Source organism: Takifugu flavidus, chromosome 21 (genome assembly GCF_003711565.1).
Source record: "Takifugu flavidus isolate HTHZ2018 chromosome 21, ASM371156v2, whole genome shotgun sequence".
NCBI lineage: Eukaryota > Metazoa > Chordata > Actinopteri > Tetraodontiformes > Tetraodontidae > Takifugu > Takifugu flavidus.
The window spans coordinates 9819898-9837375 of record NC_079540.1 but is presented as its reverse complement, the minus strand read 5'-3'; the positions used below and the strand labels follow the sequence as shown (position 1 = coordinate 9837375).

The 17478-nt window shown below is 44.6% G+C and overlaps 1 protein-coding gene across 3 annotated transcripts in view; it reads left to right on the top strand.

Annotated features, from left to right (window-relative positions):
* LOC130517948 (ephrin type-A receptor 7) overlaps positions 1-17478 on the top strand; it is a 105757-nt gene that overhangs the window by 52849 nt on the left and 35430 nt on the right. For all 3 annotated transcript variants that reach the window (XM_057020177.1, XM_057020176.1, XM_057020178.1), the window contains exon 4: positions 14079-14234. In XM_057020177.1, coding sequence (XP_056876157.1) covers positions 14079-14234 — 156 coding nt within the window. The remainder of the gene's footprint in view (positions 1-14078; positions 14235-17478) is intronic.

Sequence of the window (17478 nt, the reverse complement as noted above, 5' to 3'; positions counted from 1 at the left end):
TACACATGGTCGTCTGAATTCAGGACCACAACATGTTTTTACCTCCAGGCCTGTGGTCCACAAATGAAACACCCCCCCCCCCCATACTGAATATAACAGAACCTCTACCTCTTTGTGCATATAATGGATGGAAAGTGTTGCTTTTTTTAATTGCATACAACTAAAATACATCTTCAGAGTCTGTGCTTGCAGGACAGTTCTTAACACTGAGTGTTAGTCGCTGAACTTGCTAGGTTTAAAAGCAGATTTCACCTGGAACATCAGGTTCACCAGGTATCCAAACAGCTGTTTGTGGCAACCTACAGACGCTACATGTGGTAATTTTTGAATCCTACAGAGGTTTAATGTTGCATAAGTTGACACATGGATGCCTTTTTATGTTGATGCACATATTGCAGAACTCTCTAAAGTCCAATTGTGTTGACAAGCACATCTCCCAAAGCATTCTGCGTGTGTGTGTGCATGTGCGCGTGCGTGTTTGTTGCCAAGGCTTTCTCCTGTCTTGCCAGTGTCACTTCCTCTGTAATAAACTGTCAGAGTGCTTAATGGGCCCAGCTGGAACTGTCAGAAGAGTCTAGAGTGCCGGAGAATATCTGCATGTAGTTACATAAAATAAAAGTAGAAAATAGTATTGAAGTAAAAAGTATAAAAGGGACTAAGTGTTTATTCCTGAAGTAGCATTTATTGTGCACATTAAAAGGGGTGTGGACATCTCAGGAGTGGGACTGGTTTGTTTTCAAATTAAAATTATCAACATGACATTTCAAACGGAAATAATCAGGGTCCCTTACTATAAAGAGCTTAGATTAAAGTGTAATTATCCAAATTAACATAAGGAGATTATTGTTTCAGCTTCTTCTCAAGCTGTTTGGTCCATTTATGCTCTGTTATGGACACTTGGAGAACATAATTCACTTTTTTCCTGTTAAGTGTAGATTTTTCGTTTTCTGTGTGACAAAGATTGTATCATTAAAAGTCTGCGCGGCTGCAGGCCCTCGGCTCCTGTTCTGTCTGAAGCCTGAACGTGATTACACATTATGGATCACAGCATTAATCAGGCCGTGTTCACGCTGCAGAGACGCCTGAAAGAGCACCCTGATTGAGTTATGTGTGGGTGGCTGCATTTGTGTATAAATGGCGACTGCTGAGGTCCAAAAGTCAGATTTTATTGACCCCAATTCCCTAAAGAAAACTTTCTCAAATATGATTTTTATCCATTTATTTTCTTACATTTGTAAATAACCCTCTTATGCCAGTGGACTTGGCTCCGCTCAGACCTTTACCGTCCATTCAACAAAGCTTTTTTTCCACTCTGCAGGGAGGAAACTTGACCTTAATGTTAATTCTGTCCTTGCAGTCGGCGCACTTGTCTGTGTCTCGGCTGTCACTGCTAACCGGGGAGAGAAAAGAAAGGAGGGGGGTTTAAAATGCCATATTCCCTCTCCTTTGCTTTCTATTTTTACTGGCTCCTTCATCCCTGTGTGTCCCAAGCATCTGGACACATCTGAACCTGTTGCTGAGACAGACAGCCTTGATTCGCTTCAGTCATGTTGTGGCCTTGTTGCATCAAGTTGAGACCACGTGTGCGTCTGTGTCCCTCAGCGACCCGCGTCGGGTTGTTCCAAACATTCAGCTTCCAGCCACACAACTGTCACCCTTCCGAGTCTTTTTCCATTTCTCACTCCGAGACGCATCGCGGCAGTCAGGCGACTCTCTTCCATTCCGTTTGTCAGTTCAAAGACGAAAACTAAAAGGGTCCTCGTGGTTTATTTGCCTTTTCAACTCAGACATTAGCAAACTTTTTTTTAATAAATCCAAAGAAATAACGGCTGAAAGTAGAGTTAGCCGAGTGATCACCAAAGTGGAAGATGGAACCAAGAGTGCTCTAGAAATGAACCTGTAAACTGAAGAAGCGTGAACATCAGATCATGTCCTGCTGGTGTGACAGTAGTTCCATATCATACATGTGTCTAGTAGCAGCGATACGTGAACAGCCAGCACCTCAACAGCGGGTCACGGGATTCAGTTCGCTAATTACCAACGTAGGTTTAAAACGGTGCGATGGGTGTCGCTGTCAGCTGCATTCTGCTCACGCACATCAAGTATTAAGCTCAAGTGATGCTACACACCAGTGAATATGAAGACGGATGGCTCTTTAGCTCGGCTGTTGGAGGACTTTAAATGGTTGTGTCTCTATGGACTCTACAGTAAAGGTCAAGCACGGATTATTCCACAGAATTTGTACAATATGAGACTAAACCCTCTCCTGCAAGTTAGCATCAGGTGGATATCAGGCAAACAGCAAAATCGGTTCTTTCAGATTGTGGAAATCCAGCAGATTGAGAGGTACTGGAATGAAATAGTAGTGGGTGTTTCTGCTTCCAGGTTTCGGCAGATTTGCGTGTGTGTGTGTGTGTGTGGGTGCGCACACTCGGATGTTTTCATTTTCAGGCTTGGATCACGATCCGCCCCCGCACTGACTCCAGCGATCCCCTCAGTTCTTCCTCCTCCTGTCCTCGGGCTACAGAGATAGTGGAGAGAAGTGATGGAGAGAGTGGTGGGAGGAAAGAAAATGAGCGGGACGAAACGTGTTGAGGGGGGACGCAGGGAGGCACGGACGGGCGGTCGGTCGGATGGATGAGGAGAGTGGGTGGATGAGGTCAGAAGAGAGCGCTGCAGATCAACAGCAGGCCAGAGGGTGGGGGAGGAGGGAGGTCGAAGGCTCACATCCAGACGGGAAGGTATTTTGGCAAGCAGCCCCTGAACTGGGCCGCAACAGAAGCCAGCAGTGACCCGTCCAGCCCTGCCAGGAAGCAATCAGAGTTTCTTCACTTCTAATAAAATCTTCCTCCCTCTCTCGCTCTCTCTCTCTCTGCAGCCCTTTTTTCACTTCTTTCCAACTTTATTTTCCTTTTCTTGACATTCTTTCTCTATTCTACTCTTATTTTCTCCCTTCTCTTCCTTGTTAATCCCCTCATTAAAATCCAAACTCTGTGCTGCTCTGCTGCTGTGTGCCTCTCCCTCAACACAACACACACACACACACACACACACACACACCAGTGTCACAGACATCCGGCGGCTGTTCACACTTCTATCGTAACTGCTACATTTTTATAAGGTCACTTTCTCCTGAAGTTTTATTGGGAAAAAAGCCGTCACTCGCAACACAAAGCAGGAGGTTTAGGCCACAGAAGTCCCCAGAAAAAGGAAACAAATCAAACTAAAAGAATGGAGTTAATGTGTGCCCGGGGATATTGTCCTGATGGGCAACCTCCACGCGTGGGTTTTTAAAACGGTGAATTGATCATAATGTTGCATCTTCTTGTGTCCCAGGGTGAGTATTTGCTCACTTGCGTGTTTGCGTACCCGAGTCAACCCGTCTCCTGGCTGATGTGCCAGAGGCAGGCTTGTAACAAGGACGTGGTTCAGAAAAGGGATGATTGAAGGACTCGGAGTAGGCCTGAAGTAAAGGAGGGAAGAGAAAGAATCAATAGAGTCACAAAGAGCCAAAACAGTGATTACAGCTATTTCAGACGTGCTCGGTCACCCATACAGGAGCTTCTGCTATTACACAAGACTCAAAGGTGCAACTGCATCATCAGAAAACATCTCAGACTAGAAAAGACACATTTTACTCACCAAAGGCTCAGAAATGTGACTCCAGTAGGACTGTTTAAAGCAGGTCTCAGTTGCACGTTGCCCCTTTCGGTCTGCTTTTATGTTTTGGGGTTTTCCATGTTGGCGGCTGTGTCCTCTGTTATCGACCTAACTGCCTTTATTGTGATGCTCTTTGGGGTTCTTTCCATGAAAGGTGACATAAATGAGCTTTGGCTGCTTGCTTGGCATTCATCCGACAAATGCCCCCTCTGATCTGAACCGAAATAGCAGTGGGATGCTGGCAAATGCTGCCTGTTCACATGCACTTCCTATTTACTTTTTTTATGTACTACCAAGTAAAAATAAAAAGTAGATGAGCCTCAGGGTGGAGGTGACACCCTATTCTGTGTCTGGCTGATGCAGTTTTGCAGTGTATTCTGTCTTGGACTTGATATTAAAATATTTAGAAGAAAGTTATTTGGGAGTATTTTGTTGGATCGATGCTGTATTCTTTTTTTTTATGAAGAACAAAGTTTTGACTTGCATTATAATGACTGTAGCCTTTCCTCACTGCTGTGCTCCCACAGTGGGGCTTGGTTATAAATACTGATGGAGTCGGGATGTATTGACCCTCCCTGTTTACACACAGACGCTCGCATTTCGCTTCAGATCAGCTCCCAGCAATAGAAATCTCCCAGCCAATAAGAAGGCGGCAACTGAGTGAAAAGCACGCGGGATAAATGCAAAGAGATGGACAGAAGTGCAACACTTCAGGGCACGGATCGATACTCATATGTATAACACTCCCACACAGCAGCTAAATAATACCGCACGCTTCTTTCTTTCCTCCCTCCACCGTGACCTCTGTGATCCTTGCAAGCGTTGCGGAAGAGCTTATTCCATTTCGTAAAAATTGGAGTTTTAGTTCCCCTCGTGGTGCCTCCAAATTTGTTTCTCCAGTTTCTACCTTTAAGACACTGATGAGACTGTTGAGAGTATCTAACAAATGTAAGAATATGGAGCCTTTTTCAAGCCTCCCTCCCGATGTTGAAAGAAAAAAGGACGTTTCTGTCTTGGGAAGTATTCCAGTAAACTCTTTTCAGTTCTGTATAGACATTTTTATTCATTATATCAGGGCTGGCACTCGGGGTCTTGTCCCCATGTTGTTGTATTTAGGAAGAACTGTGACCACGAGCAGGATGGTGTAAAAGAGGAACAGATCTGCTGCTGGACCAGGAAAACAGGAAGCTCTGCCGGCGTAACCGGGCTGACTTTTACTCTTGCTGAGGTGCGCTGTGGCGTGAATGTCGGCCTGTTGGTGATGAGCTGCTGCTTCAGTGGAGTCGAACATCAGCCGCTGCTCACCGCCGCTAAGTGGCTGCTTTGTTTGAACATTTTCACTTGACATGTCTTTGAATCATGTTTCTCTCTTTCTCTGGCTTTCTGTCAGCACCTATAATGGCTTCATTACGTAACCGGACTGATCTTTCTGGACATATTTCACATTTGCCAGTTGGATCTTTTGTCCCTCGTCCCCTCACTTACTTGGACATACTTGATGGCAATTTGCTTAGTATAATTTAATGGCTGCACTCCATAAATGAGGGGGTGTGGGGCTGGGGGTGGTGGGGATTAAAGAAAGAGCATATTCATTCCCCAACAAGGTCAAGCGTTCTTTACCTTCACAGCTTCATCGTAGAAACTAAATGTTTTTGCGTCTTAAACGTCTGCGTTCGTCTCCCCTGATACACTCGTGAGACGTTCTTGATTTAGACAATGATGGGATTAGCTTCATCTTGTGGCTCGATTCAAAATGTTAAAGTGTTGAATTTCTCTTGAAGAAGAATGGAAACGGACAGACTGTGGCTTCGCCTGGGCTACACTGATTTTTATGGTGTGGCCAAATTTCCTTCGTGAGGACTAATTAGAGTGTTGAATTGACTGTTGGCAGCTGTTTGGGGTCTTTTCAATCCATTCATATGTAGTATTTAGCTGTGTGCTGTGGTAGTAAAGACCTGCCAGTGCTCAGCCTCCCAGTGAAGTGATCTGCCTGCCCTCTGGCAATCAGCAAGGATCCGTCTGGCCTGCAGCAGGAAATTGTAGAAAATTGCATTGGACAAATTTTAACCACTTAGTGGAAAGGTGCTAATGCAAGAAATATACTCTGATTTAACACAATAATCCAGGTGAGTTGGTATCTTTTTTTGAGTCATTTGAATCAAGGAATTTAGAACCTGCAGTGATCTACATCTCCAGGAAAGGGCCCAGACGAAGGTGTTGGAAAGGAAAAAGGAAGGAAGGAGATGAGTGCTCCCACTGACGTGACTTGGATGTTTATGTTAATGCGTATCACACTTAATTTGGGTGCCATCTTGTTTCTGAGCAGCAGATCTTGATCCACTGACCTTCTACAACTTCCGACATGATCCTTGAATCTAAAGTTCATGGAGTCCCTTTAATGCTTCTTTATTTGGCCAAAGGATTTAAGATTGCCTAAAGTTGGTGCTTATGTTAATTAGAATAGACCCAATATTCAGATTTCATCCTAGTTTACACTAGAAATCATGAGGAATATTGTGCTAATAAGATTGTTCGTGTGCATCCATCATACTCTGATTAAAAATGTACAGATGACTGTATAACTAATGAGGACGCTGTGTGTCACAACCCAATTTCCAGAAAAGGCTTCTAAAACCAGAAAAACAACATATTCTTCTGTCATTTACAGAATATAAATGACAGATAAGTGTAATGTGGGAGCATGTCCCCCCCCCCGTCTCTGATATAATATACACCATCTTCATAAAGCCACACACTCATGGTGAGCCTGCATGGATAAGCACCTGGTTCAAGTGACTCTGATGTGTAAACCTTTTAGGCTTGAGGAGCTATCTGAATCCCCCTGCACTCCTCTCATTTGACATTTAATGATTGAGTAATTGCTCTTCGGGGTCTTTTTGTTTGTTTTTTGTTCCCCGACTCCAATCTATCCAGACTCGTGGGACAAACACGTATCTGGTGGATTCATCCATATCTGTGCCAGAGTCTTAATGACAGCAGCTGATTCAATCAGCCAAATGAAATTGGAATGCCTTTAGTAGACGAGACTCATTTACATTCACACTCCAGATTTGAATAGCTGATTCAGAAGAATCAAATGAAATCGGCGTGTCACAACAGACCGCAGGCTGAAGATGATGCCTGTTAATTTCCATAAGAGGGTCACCATCACCACACACACATGCGGAGGGCTGCATGCAATACTGGATATTTGTGAAGTGCAATATGTGTGTTTCCCAGTTAATTATGATCCTAATCTGCAGCATTATGAGATTCTTTTCAGGAAACTGCCTTCTTGTAATGTTTCAAAGTTTTGGCATTTACTCCACTTTCTTCGAAAATGGCATTAAAATGACACGGTGAAGCAGAAGGATGTTCTCACCAGTGTTCTGGTCTTTGACCCTGTGTGTGTGTGTGTGTGTGTGTGTGTGTGTGTGTGTCTTGTAATGACGAGGTGTATTCCTGTCTCTCTGTGACTGCTGGGACAGGCTCCAGCTCCCTAAAGAACCTAAATATGACTTGGATTTTTGCCAGTTTTCAAGTTCTCTCAGTTCTAGCAGTGAAGGACAGAAACACTTTAGGTGTGTGAACTATTTTACTCTATTAATAAATTGTAAATGGAAGAATGAAATTTGCCATTGCCTATCTGACATCCTGCTGCAAACATTTCTAATGCAAACGAGTGGCGAGACTCTCCAGCATGATGCTCCAATGTACGTGGTCAATATAGTTTATGTTGGATGGAAGCTTTTGTCCTCCACAAGCTGTCTCCCACGAAGGCTGTGTGTGTCTTTCTGTGTGGTGTCTGTGTGTGTCTCTGTCCATCTGGATGTGACTGCTGGTGATGATGACAATGGGGGTCTGTGGGATGTGGAGGCTGAGAGCCTGCAGGCCACCTTGCCAGGCTTGACCGAACATCACAACATTTTCATCCATCTTTTCTTTTGTTCCGTGTCTCTCGAGTCCGTCTGAAGCGTCTCTCATTGTCAGTTCAATTTACAGGAAGATTCCTGATTGTCAGACTGCAGCATTTCTGTACTTCCCTTCCCCTGCTTGTGTGTGTGTGTGTGTGTGTGTGTGTGTGTGTGTGTGTGTGTGTGTGTGTGTGTGTGCGTGCGTGTGTGTGTGTCTCCACTTGGTTTTTTTATTGTTTTGCCACACACAAATGTGCTCGTGCAGTGACTCCATGTTACTTGGATGGACGTAGATAAAATGCCTGTGTGACAGAGCTAAATGGAAGCCATCGATCACACTCGGAGCGAAACACAAACACCTCACACTTCATCACAAGCACTGGTGGACAAGCTTGTGCATCCCACAGTCCATTTTTCACCACTGAGGTAAAGTTTTGATGATGTCAAAGTGGGTCTGGAGCACAACGGCCATATTGGTTGATGTTACAAGAATGCAGGTATGGTAGAGTCGGTGCTCCGACACAAGACTCACAACTGACCTGCAGTAGGTGCCTTAAAGGCATCGGGAGACCCGTGGAAATTCATGGGAAGTCGGAAGAAAAGAGGATATAATCTTTGTGAAAAACGAAGGCCTTTGTGTTGCAGCTTCTCTGGAACAAATCCTATAGAAAGTCGGGATGGCTGCACACGTGTGAAAGGAGCTGACGCGATGACTGGGGTTGAAGGAGGTGATGATAATATCCTGAAATTGGTCTCTGTCTGTCTTTTGTTCCACAGCCTCTGTTAAATCCTGTTGAAATGATAGCTGGGGTTAAAATGAGGAGATGCTGGATAATGGACACTTGGGTGTGTGTGTGTGTGTGGGGGGGGGGTGGGGGATGGGAAAAGGGGGTTCAGGGGAAGCAGTGGAGCTGATATCAGCTGAGACCTGTTTGGGAAGATGAGAAGGGAGGTTCACATCAGGGAAGAGGAGAAAGTGCTGGAGAGGACGACTTTGTTTGTGTTTTCAATTTTGTAAAATGTCAGCGCCTCAGTCTAGTGAGTCACATTATTGTATACCCCCCGCCACACGTGCACGCATGCACACACACATTCACACACAGTGCATGCTTCTATATTAGAATAAAGTGAATCATTTGTCTCTTAGAATGGATACAGTGACAATGTACAGACTCAGGCTGAGGTATATGGTTTAGAGTTGGGCTTGTGTTTAAGGTTAGGACTGTTCGTTGTTATACCACAAAGTTCTTTCATGGGAATGATATTGTGTGCTCGTCCAGAATTGAAATGAAGCAAATTTTATCTGTTTTCATATTCCAAATTGTTCCCGAGGGCGTTTTTGTGCCTTCCTGCATGTTCCTCTGTTCTTCCTGGGGTATTTGTGTTGTCTGGCTTCCTGTCTGAACCACTAATGAAACCAAGCGTTCTTGGTTGGGTCTATTGTGTGATTGCTCCCTCTGTGTGAGTGGCTCTGAATGATGCTCAGGATGTTTACATTCATACAAGTGTGCATAATTGTGTGTGTGAGCTGCATAATTAGATGCATTGCAGGCATCGAGCTTGTACGCTGTGCAGCTGACATTAATACCCCTGGCAACACTGTTTACTAGTTATCCCCTGTGTTTGCAGTGTGATGGCCGTCTGGTCTAAGCAGGGCAGAACAGAATAAAATGATAGAGCGAAGCACTGACCTGAATGGCACGGCTCGGGGCTCTCTGTCTGATTGTGCTGCGAGGCAGCAGCCAGTCAGTGTGTAAACCTGAATGAGGTCTTTACTGTGAGCTGATAACAGGGATTTCTGCTGTAATTCACAGCTAGGTTACATCTTGAAAGCGGCGAGCTCTACAGAAGCGTTATGACACGGCGTGTAACAAATAACTAAAATAAATCTAATGCATCATACTGAGACTCTCCTCTTAGGTTGAGAACAAACTTTGTCACCACAGAGTGAGAATTTGACTGTTTCTGTATCGATGCAACAGGAGAAACCTACATGTCACCCTAGTGATGTCTGGTCTTGTCCTCATCCGCCTATCTGGGTTTGGGTCAAGGCGTCAGGAGTCTCTGTCCAAACTTCCTTCTCCCCAGCTCTTCTGTAAGGATTTAAAGCCGCTCCCAGGTCAGCTGAGAGACATAGTCTCTCCAGAGTGTCCTGGGTCCTCCTTGGGGCCTTCTCCTCCCTATGGAACAGCCCTGGGACACCTCCCTAGGGAGGCGTCCAGGAGGCATCCGGAACAGGTGCCCGGTCCACCTCAGCTTACTCCTCTCGATGCGAAGGAGCAGGAGTCAACTCCGGAGTGACTGAGCTTCTCACCCTCTCTTAGGGAGCGTCCAGTTCTGCCCAAAGGTCATGACCATAGATCAGGACAGGAGTGTAGAGCTTCGCCTTTTGACTCAGCTCTTTCTTCCCCGCAACGGTCCAACGCACCGACCACAGAACTGCACAGGCCGCCCGATCCTCCAGGCAACGTCACGCGCCATCTGGCTTGGGTGGCTCTCTGGGCCCTGTGATGTCACACATGTGACTGAAGCAGCTCTTTCTAGTTGTTATATGGTTCATTCCTCAAACCACCTACACACAGAAAAATATGTTCACTTAAAGATTGTGTCGATGACCCTGTGGCTCTTAAAACCTCCCTCCATCTAAAAATGATGGCATCAACCACACGCGGCACATCCGAATTAAAAGCTTGTGTGGGGGAAGGCAGGGAGGATACACGGCTAAAGAAAGTGTTGTTAAAAATAATTCAGGCATCCTGTCTAAGATCTGATCTTTATCTCACATTTCTTTTAATAAATGAGACATGACTTTTCTATTTCTGAAGGTGTAAAAAGGAATATCTCATAAGTAGTATTTCGATGAGGAATCTTTCCTTTGTGTGCGATCGGATGATTGATGTTCCAATGTTCCAGCATTCCACCGTTGTTTCCCCAGATGATGTCATTTTCACTCCCTGTCACTGCTGCTCCTACTTCATCTTCATGCGTTATGTTCTCACACTTACGTTATTTTCTGTTCCTGTCATGCGAAGGAGTCCATTCTGCCTCCCTCCGATGTTCGGTTCTTTGTAGTACAGGCAGCCTCCTGTCTCCCCATCTCTGTCACCATCTCTCTGTCTCCTGCCGTCTCTGTCTCTTGCAGCAGTTGGCTTCCTTTCTCATCCTTCTCCCCACCCTTCAGGATAGTGTCGCTACATATCTATATTATTATGCCTTGAAAAATATGGTGTGCGCTAACATTTCCATTTTATGGAGACTCCCTGTTGGCATGTGGGACAGGTTGATCAGTTGGTTGGCCAGCTGTCCTGGCAGCTCCCTCCTTTTGTGTCTCTATTTATTCCAACCTCTCCATCTCATTTCCTTCCCCCACCTAAGACATTCAGATTAATATACATCTTTCATGGCGGTCCATAAGAAGAAAGCCATCTGGGCCTTGGGACTAATTACATTTCTCTCAGTACATGTGATGTAAAACCACAGATAATTTAGTAAAAACTCATGTTTATTTCAGTTCTCTCCCCATGAACCATAATTAAATGCATTTCTTCGTGATATCCGATTCTGCCACACTATTCTGACCTTTTTCACCCACTCAGAATTCTTTCACATATCTGCCTTTAATTCCAATTATGTTTTGTTGCATTTCCGCCCCCGTTATACTGAGACAGACAAGGTCATCAATTCTAAGTTTTACATCAGCATTCTAAATTAAGTCATACAGCAATTTCATTCGGCAGATATTTGTGTCTTAATATCAAAAATGTGCCATGTCAAATTAAATTAAAAAAAGCAATCGAAAAAAGCTCAATTAAGTCAAGTGGCCACATCTATAAGTGCACTGTTGGAGATATTATAGAGATTCCATATCCTCCCACTGACCACAAGCTGCGAGTCTATTTTGACTGATGTGACCTTTCCTGGCACCGGCTGCTGGTGCTGCCTTCAAATGATGTCTTGCTGTGTCAATGATGGGCAGCACACATGGGCAGCTCCTTTTGTTATCAGAGCCTCACATATTGTCGTGATCCAGCCCTATCATTAGACACACATTTTCAAGTTGGGCGAGCAAAGTGTTATCCATGTGGAATTCAAGAGATAATTCCCATTTCCGTCCATCCGTGAGCATGGCCAGCATGCTTTTTAAGCACGATAGGTAGAAAATGCAAATCCTGTTTCTATTCTCATGGATCTGTGCATAATTTTCTCTTGATTCGGGCGCTTTGCTTGCTTGATGTCCTTGGCATGCTGAGGGAAGGATAGTGGCAGCACAGTCCGGAACAAAGAGGGTCTATTTCAGAGCTGCTTGACTGCGTGTGTGTGGGTGTGTATGTGTGTGTGTGTGTGTGTCCATCCTCACGCTTGGCTGTGCTGTGAGCTGAGAGCAAGAGGCTTTTCTCTGTGTAATGACAGATATTAGAAAGTCGATTACAAGGTTCTTACCGTCCCGAGTATGAAGCTCACAAACATACACGGGTGTCTGCTGCCACATGCACGTATTGACTGTGATCTGTGTCAGGGGAGGCTGAGGAGGCCCGCTAATCAATATGTAATGGCACTACCCTTTTGTGCCATTGTGTGTTTGTTAGGAAGGCTTGAATAATAAGACGTATCACTATTGCACTTGAATCACGATGAACACCTTTAATGCCAAAGCTTTTCAAGGGCAGCGGCTTTTGTGTTCGGGCCTACTTCTCCATTTTCTCCACAAGATTTAACTGCATCAAATGCAGCACATTGTTGTACAGGACAATGAGGGTACATTTAATGACATCAATGAATGTGGGTAAAATTGTTCATGACGTCTGAACTTCAGTTCATTGTAACTGATTTAATTTTACAGATTAAAGCTGCCGATGTCCTGTTCTCAAACCTCGATTCTGACTCCTGGATTAACCCACAAACTCCTCAGAAGAATACAAATTTATCTGCCAGCATGTCAATCCTCCAGAATGATGTGACATTAATTCTGGTACAAGGCCTCTAAATTCCCCAGAATTCCCCAGAACTGCAGGACTCGCTGGATCTGCCGGTGCCCCTTTACACTTACTAGGGGTCAAGATGGGACCTCCATGAATTGTAAATTCGTCGGTAATCTGTGCCGAAGCTCTGTCAGATAAAATGTCATTAGCCAGCGATTAGTCAGGTGATTGGCCTGGATGGTTTGTGCAAAGTAGCATTTTTATGGATACCAGGATTAAAGGTTTCGAAGGTCTGTGGGAAAATGATCAGTGGCAATATTGTGGCTGTGAGCTGGAAGGTTGAGCTGGAATCAATCCTAGACCGTGCTAATGACTGCACCACCCAGTCACCATCACTGGTACAATCCAGGGTAATGGAATGGCTCCGCGAGGTGATGGATCAGGTCACAAATTTGGTGCTGTGTCTGGTATTTTCACACAACCAGGGAAGCATTAAAGCAGTAAATCACATCTCCTGGCCACCAATTAGTGTTTGTCCTTCTCTTTTTATTTGTTGCTGTGTGAAGGTAAGACTGTATGCTGCAAAAGAAAAAGCCACAGTTCTTTCTAACCTATTTCTGACCCAAGGCAGAATACAGACCACCGAACAAAACTACAACATATTAAACAACATATAATATAAACCAATACCAGATAAAACATACATGTGCTGCGGTTTGTTTGCAATTTCTAAACTGGATCATTCAGAGTGAAGATGAAAGGAAGGAAATGCAAAGTAACATGATTTTACAGAAAGGGAAGCGTGTACCAGAGCCGTGGACGCAAATGTGACCTCAGAGACAGGAGGCGAGCACGAGGGCCGGAGCCAGCTCTATTATTTCACACCCATTATCACCAGCTCCAAAAGCACAGCAAGTGGAAAATGAAACCGTATACAGGGAATGTGCAAAATAACCAGTTTTGCTCACCGTGCGTCTACGTGCTCCTCATTGTCACACTCGAATCAATAAGCCTCAATTACATGGTGTGTATTTTCGGTGTGTGCCCACGGCCGGTAATGGAAGCTGATCACCCACGTCCTCACCTCTGTCGGCCTCTGTCACCTGTCAGAAGTCGCCTGTCGTGGGAGACGGCGAGGGAATAAGATTTGGCTATAAAGTGAGAGGAGCTGTCGTATGCAGCTGTGTGGGGGCACGAGTTTAGATTCATTTCTTTTCATTTGCTTCACTCTTCAGTCAGGGGCGGAACTTGGAGGTTGTTTACCGAGAGCAGTCATCATGTGCAATGTAAGAGTTGTTTGTCAGAGAGGAGGAGAACCTCCCCTCCCCCCCTCCCCCCACTTTTTCTTTTAATCTCAGCCTTCCTCCACTTGCTTTATGGTCTCCTTCTTATTTTCCCCCTCTCAGATTCGAGCTTTTTTCACAGGTGTTAGAATGCTGCTGAGCTCAGTGGACTATTGGAGTTTAACAACAGACATGAATACATGAATACGTTAATGTGATTATTGTAATAATGATGAAAAATCTTCGTTGATTTCCAAGCAAATGGACGTATTCTAACCTGCTGCCTTTCTGTCCATTCTCAGCATGTCCACCTGGGTCCTACAAGATGTCCTCCAGGCAGCAGGAGTGTTTCCCCTGCCCAGCTAACAGCGTGGCAGATGAGGATGGATCTGTGGTGTGTGTGTGTAAGGAGGACCACTTCAGAACACCCCTGGACACCCCCTCAGCACCATGCACAAGTAATATTCTTGTCCACCGTTGTCTAAAGTTTGATGTCATGTTTAAAGTCTGCAACTTTTCCAGGTTTATAAGGTGGCTCTGTGTGTCACATCCAGTCAGAGGGACACACAGTGAAATGTCTCCTGGCCTCTCCTAAACTGGTCTAATTGGAGAAACATATGAAATATATAAGAGACATATAACAATAAGAGAAACATAAATACAACATAACAACATACAACAACATAAATAAATTACATGGAAATGATGAAACTTGAAAGTGCAAAGAATGTTTGATAAAGTAGCTAAAGAGGAGCTCTCTGGAGACACTTGTCATGAAAATAGCTGATCCAAAAGCAGGAGGTGATCTTCTGGGTTAGAACACTTTCCACTGCACCGCTGTAGCAGGTCCTCAGGATCCGTGTGGAGACCAACTCACCCAGACCCAGAACCCCCCCCACAACCCGGTTAGGGTTAGTCTGCAGTCCAGTATTTGGAAGGTGATGGGGTGCCCCATAATGACCACTTCACTGTATCGGTTTGGTGACACTTCTCCAGTAACGGGCCTGAGCTTGGCGAGGGATCTCTGAGAATACAAAGACTCCCAAGTTTCTCCATGACATTCAGTATGTGGGTTATCATCAAACTAACGACGTCCAATCAATATCTGACAGGAAATAATGTGGAAAAACCACAGATGTCTTTAATATGAAACAGTCGTTATTTTCTGACTCGCTTGCTTGTCCGAACAATAAAACATGCACAATCCGCTCAGTGGATCAAACTTCCTTATCATTGCTGACAAGAATTATCCAATGAGAACCATTAGTATCAAAGGGAAAATGTTTAACTACTTGAAATGATCAAGTAGCTAAGGTTTCATTTATGTTTCATTTAGCCTGGAAGTGCGGCAGAGTTTGGAGTTCTGGAAGCTCGTAGAGCTGCAGTGACGTATGACACCGACTCATTTGTTCAAATACAAATTTGTATAGAGAAAGCATCAATAAAACAGAAAGTTAAAACAAATAATCTCATTATACAGAATGTTATTGGGAGGAATTCGCTGGAGGAAATCTGTCCGTTGCCATGGATGCATATCTTATCAGACGCAGCTCCACAAAACCTTCCTACATCTTCCATAATCTCGTCATCACTCATTCCATTGTGCTCTATCAATTTGATTATTATTTTTAGCTATTATTGTTGATAAAGGAGATTCGTATTTGTTAGCCTGGAAGGCAGGACGGTTGCCTGGCACCTATGAGCCGCCTCCTGCCAGACCTATTAGCCTGATGGGATAACCTGACCTTCACACTGTCCCTTTATCCACCTTCCCCCTCACCTCCTGATTGCCTCTTCATCTGACCTGAGCCGATCCCTTTCAATGCTCCCGCCTCCAGCTCTTCTTCATCATCAGCTAAACTAGCAGATCTCCGAACCTTCACCTGTCCTTCACCTTGGAGACCTCGCTTCTCAAACCCGACACGCAGGAAGCTCAAGCCCAAAATACACCAGGGCTTCCTCTGAAAGAGGCCATCAGAGGATCAATGATAAAGGCGTTAGGAAGATCTTCCATGTGATGATGCGTCTCTGTTTAATAAACTAATGTAATTAATAATTACAGCGTGGAAATGAAATCTGTACAGGCTTTGACAACAAAGGTATTCCTCATTTTAATTTTCTAATTTGGCCTTTAATTTCTCCCAAACTAGGAGCAGCCCTCCAGCTTCATTGACAGTAATGGTATAAACAGATTATGCTTCCATTCCATCCACCCCTTTAAACCATTTTATCACCAATCCATCCTTCGTGCCTGCTCCTAATATTGGGTGCATATCCATCCAAAAGCCCATCATCCCTCCCTCTTCATCTTTTTTTTGCACACTCCTGCACCTTTTCCTACAACATTACTGATCCATTTTCAGCTGGACATCCATTACCTCACCATGCGCGACACCATCTCCGCCTCCCCCCACTCTTTCTCTTTGACCTCTGAACACACACTTCCTCCATTCGCTCCATCTGTCCTCTTAACTCGGCCACTCATTGCTCTTATTTCTACCACACTGCCTCTTTCCATTCCTCTTCCTCTCCATCCTTTCGCCCATGCCTATTATCACCCCATTCCTCTTCCCTATGCTAAACCGGAGTCTCGTCCTTTTCTCCTCCAGCGACAAACTACAATTTCATCCTCGGAGTCCATACGTCACCCAACCATCCCTCACCTCTTGCATTTTCTCACCCCTCCCACCAACATGACTCCCGTTCCTCTCCAATAAAGATGCACAACAAGGCTAGCTACACAAAGAGCATGCAGGGTAGCCTTATTGATCCTTGCATGGAGCTTATCGCTCTGTAAATTAGACGGACGATAATAGACTCTATAACCTCAAGTCGTTAGGCCGGTAAAACCTGGGGGGGGGGGGGGTTGGTGGTCGTGAGGTCCTTCTTCACAGTACACACATACCTGTGTGAACATGTACACACACTGTACGAGTAAGGGAGTGTGGCTGCTCTAGCTTCTATGCTAACTGCAGTAGAGGGGATGTAATTGCATTATTGATCACCAGGTTCTGTGATCGCTCTGAGATAACATTTATAGCAGCCTAATGACCAAATTAATTATTCTATTGATTGGGTGATTATGATAATCCCTAGATTTATTTAGTCCACTATATGGTGTTGGGGAAAGTGCAATTTTTCAGAATAAAAGACATTAGGCCTGATAAATGAGGTTCATTATGTGAATATAGATATGTCAGAGATTAAAAGCTAATTGCTGGTACGACTTCTCTTTGTTTCTGTTTGCTTTAATGGCAGAGGAGCGCCCCCCACAGATGCTGCCTAAAGCAGAACAAGAGCAGGAATTTCAGGAATCTCAATCTGTTGGGATGTGGGCTGAGAAGTGAAGGGTTCTTGGTTCGAGCCCCAGGGCAGACACGACATGGTACCTTGCTCAAGGATACCTCGGCAATGCTTTAAAGCTGTTCTGGCGGCTTCCAAGCATTGCCAAGGTACCCTTGGGCAATTATTTTGTGTTCTTAATATGTTGGAGACCATTAGTTTTGCTGTGCAGGAGCAGCATTGGTAACAGTTAACAGCCCTGTTTCACTGCAGTTATAAGACAAATTCCAGCAAAATAATAATCAAGAAAGTTCAGACAAAAGAAAGTACTTCACTTTAAGAATTCAAGGTCAATCAGTCCAGAAGATTTCAAAGACTGAATGAATGTTTAGTGCAGTCACGAAGACCAGCAAACACTTA